This window comes from Momordica charantia (genome assembly GCF_013281855.1).
Source record: "Momordica charantia cultivar OHB3-1 chromosome 11 unlocalized genomic scaffold, Mcharantia_2.0 BLBB01000011.1, whole genome shotgun sequence".
Classification (NCBI taxonomy): Eukaryota; Viridiplantae; Streptophyta; class Magnoliopsida; order Cucurbitales; family Cucurbitaceae; genus Momordica; species Momordica charantia.
Window position 1 is genome coordinate 1,065,874 of NW_028275159.1, and position 15,499 is coordinate 1,081,372.

Consider the following 15,499-nt stretch of genomic DNA (forward strand, 5'->3'; position numbering starts at 1 on the left):
TCTTCTTTAATGATGAGAAAATTTTCTGTATTATAAAACATCCTACTTCCTTCCATTTTTATTTATATAAATGAAATGGACTCCGCCACGTTACTAATACAATGATTGATGTGGTAAATAATAAATAGAATAGAGTATTCTAGAAATTTTATTAAATATTTGACAACTCATTATTAATTTAAGAAAAAAATTGTTTTTACATTTCTTTTATCTTAACAGTCAAACATTTAGTGATTAGGAGGATAAAGTTCTTCTTCATTGAGGAGCCAAATATTTTCCTTTCCAACTGAGAAGCAGCGTAGTCTCAAATTATTTAGTTTCGACTTAGACCCCATATCTTAATAAAATTTCAAAAAAAGTTGAAATTATAAACTTCGGTAGAATAAAAAATATCTATTAATGGCCTAAATTTTAAAAATATTAAATTTCAATTTTTAATCAACAACATGAGGATAAGGAATTTAAATCTCCTACTTAAGTTGAGCTATACTTAGACTTTAAAATAATAAGTTAAAATTTTTAAATATTTAGATATCTAGCTTATGTGATTTTTTTTTTAAATTCGGGGATTTATTGAATACAAAGTCGAAATTTCAATAATTTATTAGACATTTTTCAAAGTTTATAAAGTTATTGGAATATGATTTGACCATTGTTAACCTAAAACTCATCTTATGGCACTGAAGAGTTCACTTAGTCTCTACGTAACCATGGACCATTCTTTGCATACAATGATGTTGATTGCTTAGTCGTCCTAATAGCAAACGATCTATTCTTGGTTTCTAGAAAAATCTACTGGTTTGAGTTTTCTAGAAGCAGCCTATTCTTTTAAGAATCTATTTGACATATTTTAAAGTTTGACAATTTATTAGATAAAACTCTCAAAGTCCATATGCGAAATTTGAATATAACCTACTTTTAATCTAAGAACTCTAATTTTCTTTTAATTATATTATTTAATTTTGCATCCAATTAGGTATCATTGTTTTTATTTTTTTTTAATAAATTAGGTATCATCGTTAATACTATTAATTAAATATTAATACAACATGCCAGTTTGACCGACTAACAATTTTGTCCCATCATGTCACAAGAAAGTAGGTTAGATTAATGGAATAAACTAAACATTTCGACGAGGATAGACTAAATATATTTGAATTAAAAAATTTGTAGCACTTATATTTTTATTTTATCTTATTGACGTAGTTAAATTATTATTCATTAGTTTCATCAACAAATATATAAATTTTTAGTTATCTCTATCATTTTTCCCGCTCCTTTCAATTTTTACTGGCACCAACAAGTTTGCCAACTATGCTACTCTTTCTTTAGTCTAATCTCAATTCCTTTTTTTATACTACTCCTATTCATAGAAGGAGAAAAAGATAAAAAAACGAGAAGTACTCTATATTATTTTAAACATAATGTTAATTGTTAATGTGACATGTAATGAATGGAACTAATATGGCTCGTGGTACCAAAAATTTTTCAGCGGAAGAGACGGACCCATCTTTAGTTTCTAAGCCGACACGTCGCACCCGGAAAGCTAAACGAGGAAATATATTAATGCTATCATGACGACGGTTGAAGGGTAAAATTGTATTTTTACTACATACCCACTTTGTCCTTAAAGTTTGTCCGCGTCAACCAATCACATTTCGCAACTTCTATTATGAGCTTAAATCTTGGGGAAGCAAACTTGCCAGGAAAATATTTGGCTCAAACTTTCAAGTTTCAAGTTCTTAGTTTTTCTTTTTTCTTTTTTTTCAGTTGAATTATAAATTTAGCCCTTAAATCCTACCTATTTACTTTTTTTTTTAATTCATACGATGAATTCATTTTCTTTTAAAATGTTGACACGACATCTTATCTAAGTCTTTCTTAACTCATTCGGATTATATGTTTTAATCTTAAAAAAAAATTCGAAATAAGTAATGATAGTGTAATTAAATGAATCTCGTGGAGAGCTTAAAATGAGATCAAATCACAGTGAGGTAAAAAGAATGTCTAAAATGGCTGCTTTTGGAGACTTGGTGCAGTAAATTACTAAAGTTCTAAAGCCTGAATTCATGAAAAAAGCAAAAGGTAACATCGTGGGGCAACATTATAACGTTGGAACCTTTCAAAGACTTTAAGAAGAAATAGAGAGAGAAAGCCAATATACAAACACCAAAACAATATCATTCGACAAGGTTTGACATCTTTCATGCTTTTTGATTTCGATGGAAGACCTAATTCTTTTTAACTTATTTCCATTTTATTTATTTCCTTCACTTGCAACATAAGAAACCATCTCAAAATAATCCTTTTACTTTTAGAAAAGCAATATTTTTGTTTAATTTAATTGTTTCTCACATAATATATACCTAATATTAGTATAGAGTGCATTTTTTAGATACATGAGAATTGTGACTTGTGATTATAAGAAATATCTAAAAGTAAATGAAAACAAGAAATTAACTTTTCCAGAATTCAAGATAATCAAAGTTTTCTTTTTCCCCGTTTAATTCATCTTTTCTTAGTCTTTCAACTTTCAAGCTTATTTATTTTTTGATATCCTAAATTTTCAGGTATTGTGTAAAAATATTATTATAAATTCAAATTTTAAGGTAATATATGTTTTTCTTCCATTCATTTATCCAATTGCGAGTAGATTTGATGTCATGCAATCAAGTGTTTGAAGTCGGACATGTAGGGCATATGCAAGAGTTTGAGAGAATATAAGTTCAAAAGATTAAATGAATAAGAATATAGGGAACTAACTAACTAAAATATAATCTAAAACATAAAAAGAAAATAGCAACTTTTATTTATTTTTGTTTGTTTGTTCTTTTGTCAAACTTCCAAACTAGGCATAGCCTTCACTATGTACAATATTAAAGCCTAAGAAGATGAAAGGGAAAAAAAGGATTGCAATATCTTTCACCATTTACCAACTTGCACTTCCCCATCAAACTTTTGTCTCTTTGGTGCCTCTTAGCAACACATGGGTCCTTAAGCTTAAAGCTTGATAGACATTAAACAAGTACTAATTAAACTCTCTCTTATTGAGCTATATTTTTGTATACACATATATAGAGAGAGATGAAACAAGGCCTTGATATATAGTGCATGTGGATGGCATTAAAATTTTAACCCTAAAGGGCAACAGAAAAACCAGCTCTTTCTTGATTTAGACACAATTGATCAAGTGGCAAAAAAAAAAAAAAAAAAAATTAAGGGTTTTCTAGTTTACCACTTACATTTAATATAGGTTTCCAAAAAACTCAAGCTTTTGCTCAATTATTGCAATGGGAAAGTGAAAGTTTAGGTGGTGGTTGCAAGGTTTTAACTTTTTTTTTTTTTGGGTGGGGGAGTGGTTTAATTTTAGTGCAAAACTTCCCACAAAAAAGAGTAGTATTCCCCACTACAAATATGAGGATATATATATGTGGGTAAGAAATATGCATTTGTTGTATAAAAAGTTAAAAAGATAGTGCAAGAGGACAAGGCAAAGGGGCAGAGGGCATTAAAAAGTTGTTTCTCATATGGGGCACTGAGGTAGCCCTTCATGAATCTCGAGTGTCCTAAAGAACTGGACAAATCTCCTTAGATAGGGCACACCCCCTCTTTACAAAAGTACCATTTGCAGCTAGCTTTTATAACAACAGGCCGCCAGGCCAATGGATGCAACTTCAATTATCTTTACTTATAGAAAAGGTTGCCTTCATAATGTGTGGGAGCATCAGCAAAAAGAAACGTTAAATCTTAATTCTTCAAAAATCGATGATGACAATGACAAAGATGAGTAATCAAAGCGGTAAAGAATGCAAATTTTATGTGGAGATCAAATCTAACACGAAAAAACTACGGCCACGACAGAGGTAAAACTCACCATCACTGAAAAGAAGTGTAAAAGTATAGCAAATATATTCACTATGATAAAAAAAAAAATCACTATCCTTATCAATAAATTTATAGGCATAAAGAAAATTATATATAATTTGAATATAGCTCAACTGTTTTAAGACATATATTTTCGATTAAAAGATCGTCAGTTTAAATTCTCGAAAAGCTATCTTATACGATTTTTTTTTTCAAAATAAAAGAAGGTATATTGTTTTATTTAAAAATAGAAAAGAAAAATAGAAAGAAGTGAACAATAGAAAATATTAGGATCTACTCCCAAAAAAAGAAAGTAATAAGGAAAAGTAAATAGAAAGTAATCATCACATAATAATGACCTAATCACTAAAACATATATCAGGCTGGAAAATAGTAACAATTGCAATTATATTTGACCTCTTTATTACAACAAATTATCCATTCAAATATAGGTGAGTAGTCAGACATTTATAATCTTATAGCACAATCTCCCATACAAAATCTGACTTAGTCGAGACACTAATTTATTTGGGATTAAGTTTCGAAAATGCATCCTAATTCATATACGAAAAAATTTCACTCAAACATATCTTAATCAAAAATATAAATTTCAAACATATCTTAATAAAAAATATAAATTTAGAAAATTGAAAGTGAAAAGCAAAACTCCCAAAATAGGGCGTTTATTTTGTAGGGTGGTGGGAAAGTTAGAGAAGTGGGATTCTCAAAACAGATTCCCTTGTCTTCTCGAAGGATGGCTTTGCTAATTCTTTCTTGTTTTTTCCTTTCCAATTTTATTAACAAACTTAAATATTTGACCATTATTTATTTATTCTTTAAAAATATTTTTAAAATTATATACAAATTTTAGAAATAACAAAAATAAATATTTTTTTTCCTTATTCCCGTTTATATTTATTTCAAAATATAAATTTTATAATTATTGAATTAATGGGTCGGAGGCATGAAATTTTATTTTTATCTATTAGAAAAGAGGCACACAGAAGAAACGGATGTTAAATATTTGTTGTCAATCATTGACGCAAGTGATGGGAGGGAGCCGTTCTCCGGTGGCGTTGGCTTGGCGCTGGCCGCTGGCCCATGATAGCGACGCATAGATTTTAATTTTAATTTTACTTAATTAATTAATAAGCATCTTAGAATATTCCATTAATTTCCTCTTTGAAGTTTCGGTTCTGCACCAACCTTTTACTGATCGAAATTAACCCCAGACAAGGGATGGGGTTAAAAATAATTAACTCAGGAGATATGATTTCGGTGGCCCACCGATATTCCTCGACGATTCGGTATTGTTTTTTTCTACTTTGTTCTCTTCCACACAACTATCGCCATCGATTCGATGCTTCGTTTTGTTATTATTACTGCAATTCGTCCGCTTGCGGCAGATGTAGCCATTATTCGGTCGTTCGGTAAATGTGAAATTTCAACCACCACAGTTTATTTTACAGAAAATATCAATTTATACGTAAATTTGAAAAGATCTATCCATTTTTTTTACCAACTTTTAATTTTACCATATGTGTCCAATCTTCGCCTATTCCGCGTATGTCTGTACTACCTCTTTTTTTAATTAATATGTGAATTAATAGAAATTGAAACGAGGTAAAAATTGCAACCTTTATCTAAGGTTTGAGAGCATTTTGATAATTTAAAAACTTATGGTAAAAATTGATACAACTTGGATAAGTTTAGAGGTAAAAAATATATTTTCCTTTTATTTTAGTATTTTACCGTCCTTTTTTTCTACATTTGTTAATATTACATCAATGCATTTATCTAAATAATATAAAATAAAATTCATTTCCATAAATTTTAAAATTTTTACAGAAAAATAGTACAATCGAAATCAAAGTTAAATTTAAATACAGGTAAAACACCAGAACTTCCTAATTTCAATTTTTAAAAATAAGATTTCTTGAGAAGAATCAGATTCAACCACGATTTGACGAAATCCTAATTCTTTGATTGCTATCATTCAGTAACGAGGAAGTTTAACAACTATCCAAAATGTTTCACCAAAACTACCACTGGATTTACATAACCATAGAGATTAAATGGTTAACTATAAAATTATTAATTTGAGAGTAGAAAAATTAAACCCTCACATGTACTATAAGTGTTAGCTTTCGAAAGAAAAAGTAGGGGTACACCTTGGAAATTTTCGGTGCTAGGATATTTTGCAAGCCCAATCCCAGGTAGCGATGGCCACAAAATAGAACATGTGCGTCAAAACGGGCCCTCCTTTAGAAAGGAAGCAAAGTATGTATGTATCAAACAAGGTACAATTTTATCTCTTTTAGGAATGTGCTCTCAAGTCATGCTTTTGCAAAAGGTCGTGTTTGACTGTAGTACATTTCACTATTTTTTCTTTTGGGAAAATTTGTTTGTATGATAACCTCAAGAGAGATATCAACAACTTTTTCTTTTTTTTAAAAATGATGCTTTCAAGATTTGTTCCTCAGAATCCAATTTTTTGCTTTGCAACTAGACTCAGAATCACATTCCTTAATTTTACTTTTGGCAACCGTTATTCTCTTTCTGTTGGGTTTTGGTCCAAATGCTCTTTGACATTTGTCCTTTCAACCACTAATTTTCAAGTTAAAAAAAAAAAAAAATTATACACACACATATATAAGAAAAAAGCTCCCAAAAGAAGATCCAAGATGATATCGTTTTCTTTATAAAGTAAATGATTTTGCCAATTTAAATATAGTTTTGGTGGTTAAAAATTAATGTCCCTATAATAATAAAGTGTTACGATCCTTTGAGAAATCCACAATTTATTACTATTCCTTTTTACATGATATTAGGTAAATAACTTCATAACAAAATTCATGGATGAGATTATGAAATAATTTGGAATCAATATCACCAAATATATTCAGAATTTGTTGTCATAAATTGGCGTTGTCTTACCCTGTCTAATTGAAATTTTGGATATTGCAAATATGACCATAAAAAAAAAAAAAATCTATACCCAAATTCAGCATCCAGTTTCACCATTTTTTCATTCAGTTTGTCTGAAACAAGTAGACGAATCTTAATTATAAGTTCTAAAAAACATTTTTCAAAATAAAAAACAAATCTTAGATTTCTATTTTCGAACGTAACCAATACTATCTCCATAATAATACACAATGATATGCTATTGTCCGGGCATGACCCAATTTTACTTTTGGTTTCACCCAAAATGTCTATTAACGAAGATAATTGTCCTTTATCTATATAGCATGAATCACTCTCTCCCCTAGCGAATATGAGATTTTGTTTCTTACAAACCCAACCATTCTCCCATGTTTATAATATTTAAAAGTTTTTGCCAAATGTCAATTAACCTTATTTAAAAGGACCATTCTGGCAATTTTTCCAATGGTTTAGTTTGTGGGCTTGCAGTTTTCCCAAATGGTCAGTTTCAAGGCCCACAGTGAAAATGGGCCGGGGAGATAAGGCTTAGAATTGTCGGCCCAACTTTGTTCTATTAGTCACATGATTTTCTCGTGACGTTTACCGACGTGGCAAACAGCAAGCAGGTCTGAGTCTACTTTCTTCCCAAGGGAGTGCTTGGAGTCTCCCATCTAGTTGAGTTCTTTCGCGCCCGCTGTCTCTGCGATTCGAAGACGGTACTAATTTTGGATAAACTCGACACGGTTGCTGAGTTATTGGCCATGATCTCGCAATTCTTCGTGCTTTCGCAGAGAGGCGATAACATTGTATTCCGAGATTGTGAGTCTTTTTTGTTCAGATCTGAGGTTTTTTTAGTTTTTTTCTCCTCCCGTTCTCTGAATTGCATCGATTTTGGTTTCAATTTGCTTACTGTTTTCTGTCATGTAATCTGTTCTGAATCAGAAAGCATGGCGTTCTTAAAGAACTTTAATCCTTGTAATTGTTCTGTTTCGAGGATGCGATTTTTGTTGTTTTGGACTGTTGTTCCAATCGGAAATTAGGCACTACAGCTTATAATTATGAAATTTAACTATAATATGATGCGATGAATACATCTCTTTAATATGTCGTGATTATTGTTAAATGCATGCAGATCGTGGCGAAGTACCGAAAGGAAGTGCTGAGATCTTTTTCCGAAAAGTGAAATTCTGGAAGGAAGACGGAGAAGGAGATGCGCCACCTGTCTTTGTAGGTATTTTCTTGTATTGACTGTATGGTTGTCTACTGGCATCTTGTCTGCTGCACACACACTCGCTGGAGTGTTTAAGAATTTCGAAATGCAGATTCAAATTAAAGCCAATTGTTAAACTTCTTTTTATGATTTCCCCAATAGGCAGTAGTGTTCCCTACCTTCTGTATCATAGCTATGTTGAAATCTATGACATCCTTGTGTGTCCGTTCATGCGTTCCACCAGTTTGTGTAGGCTATCGATTGTGTCTTGAATTGGACATTGAGTGCAATGTATGCTGATATAATTTTTACAAACCATTAAGTTTTATGATTTTTCTTAATAGGCAGCAATGTCCCTTACCTACTGACTACTGTTTATAGCTATTATGGAATCTAGGATATCTTTGTCCGTCTGTTTCCTGCATTCCACCAGCCTGTGCAGGCTATGGACTCTGTATCTTGGAATAGGACGTTGAGTGCAAGTATGCTGGAATAATTGTTATAAACGAAATAGTTTTATGCATTACAGATATTGGATTACATTCTCTTTTTGTGTGGTTTTTTGACTTATCTGCTCAATGATATATATTTTGATCATACAATTTCTTTCACATATATTTTGATTTTTACATTTTTTTTGGTGTCATCTTTCTTTGGTGGCAGAATTTGGATGGTGTGAACTACTTTCATGTGAAGGTTGTTGGACTATTATTCGTTGCTACAACAAGGATCAATGCGTCGCCTTCTCTTGTTCTTGAACTTCTTCAAAGAATTGCACGTGTAATCAAAGATTACCTTGGGGTTCTCAATGAAGATTCCCTCAGGAAAAACTTTGTTCTTGTGTACGAGTTGCTGGATGAAGTTATTGTAAGTTTGTTATTTTTTCCCCATCCTTTTTCTGGATTTACATACTTAACTTATTTTTGCTCTACCTTTGTGTGGCAAGTTTTTACTTTGTGTTGTGTGATAGTAACACATTAAATTTTATACATGCATCTTGTTATATGGTTTTCATTTGGTATTAGGATTTTGGTTATGTGCAAACAACCTCAACTGAGGTTCTGAAGTCATATGTATTTAATGAGCCCATTGTGGTTGATGCTGCACGCTTGCCTCCTCTTGGTCCGGCTTCCATTTTTGTGGTATCTTCTATACTATGTAACAATCTTTTTCCAGTTTTATTTCTTATATGTTTCTTTAATGGACTTTCTGTACTTGTCTCTTTGAAGCAAGGGAGCAAACGGATGCCTGGTACGGCTGTCACTAAGTCTGTGGTTGCAAATGAGCCTGGAGGTAGAAAACGAGAGGAAATTTTTGTTGACATAATCGAGAAGATTAGTGTTACATTCAGCTCGAGTGTGAGTATTTGTATTTCATATTATTCTTTACAGCTTCAGTTATGCTTCCTTGTTATCTTCAACTCAGTTAGACTTATCAGAAAATTCATATGGATGTTCTTAATGCAAATTAGGTGGAGCTGTTAATTTGATTATTTTAACTTTACTTTTTATACACCAGCATTTAATGCTTGCATACTTTTGACTTATGTGAATGAGAAAAGAGATTTCATGTGGTTTTCCTATCTCATGTACAATGGAAAAACAATACTTCATTCTTCACTATTCATTACCTTCTCAAATTTTTAGAGTGAAAAAAAGATGCACCCTGCACAATTCTATCTAAAGTATGTCTTTGGTGGCTGCTGCATGAAAACCTTTCCCTGTGCAGCTGTGACTGGATTTAAATAATAGGGTTTGGATGGAGGAGAAAGTTAGTAGTTGGTTAGTTTGCTTTGATGTAGCGGTTGTAAACATAGGAAGAAGGGGTCAGTGATTGAGGTAGACTATTACTTGTTAAAACCTAAAAGTGGGATTCATTAGAAATGGTTAGGGAGATTTTATAACTCATCGATTTATAGTAATTTTTCTAAACTAATAGAAATGGCTTTGTGAGCATTATTTTACTTATTGATAGTTTTTCTTTGGTGCATCTTATTAAATGGTACCATGCTATTATTCTACACGTGGCAAACACCTCACCTTTAAAGGATAAGGAAAATTATCTAACAATGTGTTGCAATAGTTCATGGTAAATGTACCCCTTTATTTGGGCTGTGTCTTTTTGTATGCCCCTTGTATACTTTCATTTTTCTCAATGAAAGTGAGGTTTCTTTTAAACTAAATAATAATAATAATAATCATGGTAAATGTACATATTGTTTTACATCAGTGTTTCCATAATGAATTATTATATGTTGACTACAGGGTTATATACTTACTTCAGAGATTGATGGTACCATTCAAATGAAGAGTTATCTCACGGGTAACCCAGAAATTCGACTTGCTCTTAATGAGGACTTGAGCATTGGAAGAAGTGGAAGGTCAATCTATGGTAAGGTTCTGCATATTTATTGGTTGTGTATTCTTTATTCTGTTAGGGCATCGATAATTCATGTAAATCAGAGAAAGCGAGTTGAGGGAGTTTGAGATTTTAGGGTTTTGAGTTAGCATGGGTAGTGTTTTTATTTTTATTATATATATATATTTTTATTTTTAAAATTCCTGTGTGCGTGTGTGATGGGAAGGATGGTAACTGTTTAGGGAAGTACAGAATTCGTAAAGAGCATATAGGAGCTAGGAAGTTTATGACCTTCCCCGAAGTTATATATCCTCTGTTTATGAATAAATAAAGGTGAATTCTATCTCGTTCTATGAGTTTTCTTTATTATTTGCTCTCCTACATATATGTATGATTTTGTGTGTGTACTTTTTGCTCTCCAGTTGTTCTCTATCTACTACAAAGATACATGATAGGTGATTATAGTTGTACAAATTGCTACCTTCATATTTCAATTTGTTTTTGTTTTTGTTTTTTTTTCTTTCGATATTTTAAGTATTTGATATCTATTTGTTTCTGTTCTCTAGAAATAGCTAGGTTGATATTTTTTTTTGATCAATCGGGTATATTTCTTTTGTTTGAGTGCTTACTATTTTTCTCAACCTATTGCATTTTCTTGGGACTCATCCAGCTTCGTCCTGTTTTGACAGATTATAGTAGTTCATCTGGTGGAGGGTCCGTTATCCTTGATGATTGTAATTTTCATGAATCTGTGCATCTTGATAATTTTGACATTGACAGAACTTTGGTCTTGGTTAGTAAAATATGACACAAGTTATTTGCTTTAACTTGTGAATTTAGACTCATTCTTGATACAATTTTAAAAGGTACCACCAGAAGGTGAATTTCCTGTCATGAACTATCGAATGACTCAAGAATTCAAGCCTCCGTTTCGTATTAACGCCTTAATTGAAGAAGCAGGGTCCCTTAAGGTTGAAATAACTTCCCTCCTGCATTATACAGACTGTATGTTTAACATTCCTCAGGATTAGTGTTATTGAAAAGGACCGATTCTTTCAGGCTGAAGTAATTCTTAGAGTTCGTGCTGAATTTCCCTCAAGCATCACAGCAAACACAATTATGGTTCAGATGCCACTGCCAACTTTCACGACTAGGTATCCTTTTTAGTTTTTAATGTGTGGTGTAGCATAGAAAAGGGTAAATCGTGAATAGATGTCATTTTTTGGTTGTGATTTGATCTCTTTGCTTGGAGTTTAGTTAAATAATCCCTGCTGCTTTTATCATTCGTTTCTTTGATGAAGCACAGAAAGTTCAAGATACTGTAAATCCTTCTAAGTTGCTCTAATATTTATGACATTTTCAGAGTCAGCTTTGAGTTGGAACCCGGAGCAGTAGGAAATACAACTGATTTTAAAGAAGCAAACAAGAGGCTTGAATGGGGTCTGAAGAAGGCAAGACGTTTCCCTTAATTTTTTTCCTCTTAATGAGCTTCTTTTACTGGTATATTTATCGACAATTTTAGATAGCCCAAGTAGTAAGTTATTCTGGCCGTATGATTTGTCTCTTTACTTTATTTTTCAGTCAATGAATTATTATCAATTTATACATTAATCATCTAATACTTTGTAAGTTACTTCCATATCTAGAATTTACTCTTTTATATCGATTGTCTTATGTATGTGCCGACTGCCGATTGTAGAGCCTTTCCGAAACTCATTTGGATTAAGACTTTTGCCGCCTTATTTTTCATATATTTAAACAAGCTATTTGTTTCTTTTTTAAAAAAATTCTTTTGACTTATAGAGACCAGCTTGTTAAATGGCAATTTAACAGATTGTATCATTACAATCTGATAAGGCTTACTATTATTTATGAAAAGAGAGCATCATCAAAACAGGGGAGATTCGAGAGCTCCCCAACTCTCCCTGAAGCACTCAATAGAGCGTTACAGCGTTTAGAATGCAAAAACATACCCTCTCCTCAGCAAACATTCTCTCTAAAACCTCCTCTCTTCACGTCACAGCCCTTGCACATAATTCCCTCTTACTAACAATATTCCTTAGGGCCCTCACAAAATCCCCCCTCCCTACTAATTACGTGGCCCCTCTTGTCTCACATGCTTACATGTATAATATTTGGGGATTTGGAGTCTAATCACAATATTCCCAGTCTACACTACAATCTTCCTTGTCTATTACCCTTTTTGCCCCACCTCGCATATTCCCTCAACTATTGAGGGTCAAACAGAACGCCAGTGTCTTGTTATCTGATCATCAGCATGATTTTTGCATTAAATTATTGTTACTGATAGGAGCATCATATTGCAGATTGTTGGTGGATCTGAACATACTTTGCGTGCAAGGCTCACATTTTCACAAGAATCACATGGTAAATATGTCGTACATTAACAAACGAGATATTTTTCTTAAAAAGTAAACACATGCATTTAAAACATATTTTTTATGGCAGGAAACATCGTGAAGGAAGCTGGACCTGTTAGTATGACCTTCACAATTCCAATGTACAACGCTTCAAGGCTCCAGGCATGTTATCTGAACAGAATTGAATCATCTCCTATACATATTCTGATCATATCCTTTGATAATCGATTAAGATGCCAATATCTCCTCTTTTTACTCGCAGGTTAAGTATTTGCAGATAGCCAAGAAGTCTAACACCTATAATCCCTATAGGTGGGTGAGATATGTGACGCAAGCAAATTCGTACGTTGCTCGGTTGTGAATGTAAAACCTTCTTCAAACTCAATTCACTCTCTTTCATTGTTTTGACCTGCGCTGTCAGTAAGCAAAATAAACCTTTGTTTGTGGGTGGTTATTTGAGGCTGTATTTGGTGCATATGCGAACTTATTTTTATCCTTCTGTAGAGTATGAGTGTCCACCCTTCCAGTGGATCTCTCAGGATAACTGCGGTCGATAATGTTCACAGCGGCATGCTTTGAGCTATCAAAATGTCAAACTGCATTGTAAAGTAATAATTAGGAAACTGTGGCTTATGGCCATATGCATTCAGCCAGAATAGCCCATATTCTAGTAGTTGTAGGACAGGTCGGTGCTCTTAAATTTTATTTTGATGTATTTGGTTTATACTTTCGAATTAATGATGGATGAGTATTAGGATATGAAGTTTTGAGTTTTAACTTTTATAACGTTATTCTTTCCTCACTTCATGGTCTACTTGAATGATTTATGCTAATATTTGAGCCCATAAGTCTGAGTTTATTGCGATTATGTTGAATTCATTGAAGTGAGCTTGGCTTATTAGTTCAAGCTTTTTAGTTTAGTAGCGAATAAAGAAGATGCTGGAAAAGAAAACTGGACAATGAAAGGACTAGCAGCGAATTGACGAAATATTAAATTACATTCAATGTTAGAATGAAGTATATGAAGAGGAAGGGAATTAATAGTACATATATTTGGTTAGCATTTGAATCATTTTAATCACAGCCCATGATTTTATTTTCTGTCTACCAAATCAATTCTCTGCAATTAGCCTAGTCTACAGAAAATTGTTCAAGGCATCCATCTTTGACTGACCACCATCAAATTTTCAGTGGAGGCTTGCAGCAAGATAGATATTGACTAATTTTCCAATTTTTATTTGGTTTCACTCTCACTTTCGGAGTACTTTTCAATTTTATGTGGTTTTCAGTTTCACTTCAAATGGATACGATAAGATATTTTTCACTGCAAGCCATAGACAACCAAAAATGGGAGTCTCATCATTTCAGTCACAAAAAAGTTGATTTTTCCTGAAAAAGTCGATTAGAGGTCCAGCGGTAACCTATGATATGGTATATTTCGAGTCAAATACATCGAATGTGTTCAATTCTATAGAGAGAAGAGCATTTTCTGACCGTGAACAAAGCTTTCAAATCAAGAAATTTTGTTGTTGGCTAAGGATCAGATTTCATTTCATCGTCCAAGCTGGCCTCTAGCTTGGGATAAAAGGTGCTAAAATTAGGCAGTGATGGCAGGAAATGGCAACTATTTAGGGATAGTTCTATATTTGTCATACGTGGGAACCAGATGATCAAGTGCTATCATATTTGGTTTGATTATTGTACTATCGAGACTGCTTAGAAAGTTTCATTTTATTTGGTAAAATATTTTTTTAATGATATCAAACCAATTTTATTAGATCTCACATTTTTTTCCCACATGGTTAGATCAATTGTGAAACTATTCGTGTAAAAAAGAAAAAAAAACTTGACTATTTCTATTGGATAAAAAAAGATTTCATCTAGTTGCAAAAAGTTTAGTCTTCGTTGCTTTAATTAATTAATTATTTTCTTTTTTGAATTCATTGATAATGAACTAGATTGTGATTTGAACCATTAACCTTACAAAAAGTCACTTTATAATTTATTTAGTTAAATTATGTTCAAGTTGACTTAAGTAGTCTATGTTAATTAACATTTTGGAATAGTAGGAATGAGAAGCTTTATCATTACTCGTGATACAAATTCAAAATTCCTTACTATAATAATTAGACAAGCATCTAATCTAATCATGCATGTCCTTGTGACAAGATATTATTTTCATCCCATGGGGAGGCTAAGGGAGGATTTCAATTAGTGTGGACCACAACACAAAAGTTAAAGAGCCGTTTGAAATTGGTACAAAAGACCTGCTTTCTTTGACTCTCACTCCTCACACCTTCATTTTCACTTGGTTTCCTGTTGAGTTGGAGAATACGCTGACATCATCGTTTTCCCATGATTTTTTTTAGTACAACACATAGAGAATGTGGGATCGAACTCTCAACCCCATGGTTGGAGGTATATGTCAATTACTGTTGAACTATGCTCGTTTTGACAATTATTCGAAGGGATTGTAACAATGATAATATTTTATATAATGTTAGATGTAGAAAAGAGAAATTAAAAATTACGTTGATTGCCACACTATGGTGTCCACATTGAACAGCTTTCACTTTCATTCAATGTTCAGTCTATGGTAATGATAAAAGTTATTTAATGTATAACAAATTTGATTTCACTTTTTATTTTTTAAATAAAATTGTTTAGTATTAACATATATTTAATTAAAAAGAAGGGATGTTGGATAATGATTTTGAGTTTTATGTTCTATTTATAAAAAAAACCAAGTTTATTCATTAAT

General features: G+C 32.2%; 1 protein-coding gene across 1 annotated transcript; it reads left to right on the forward strand.

Annotated features, from left to right (window-relative positions):
* Positions 1 to 7,403: 7,403 nt before the first annotated feature.
* On the forward strand, positions 7,404 to 13,515 carry LOC111007330 (Clathrin adaptor complexes medium subunit family protein). The gene is made up of 13 exons (XM_022279669.2): positions 7,404 to 7,608; positions 7,922 to 8,016; positions 8,663 to 8,866; positions 9,025 to 9,141; positions 9,229 to 9,357; positions 10,264 to 10,390; positions 11,047 to 11,150; positions 11,224 to 11,328; positions 11,417 to 11,511; positions 11,721 to 11,808; positions 12,685 to 12,745; positions 12,827 to 12,900; positions 13,001 to 13,515. Exons 1-13 carry the CDS (start codon positions 7,551 to 7,553, stop codon positions 13,097 to 13,099), a joined length of 1,356 nt encoding a protein of 451 aa, XP_022135361.1. The 5' UTR covers positions 7,404 to 7,550; the 3' UTR covers positions 13,100 to 13,515.
* The last annotated feature ends 1,984 nt before the right edge of the window (positions 13,516 to 15,499 follow it).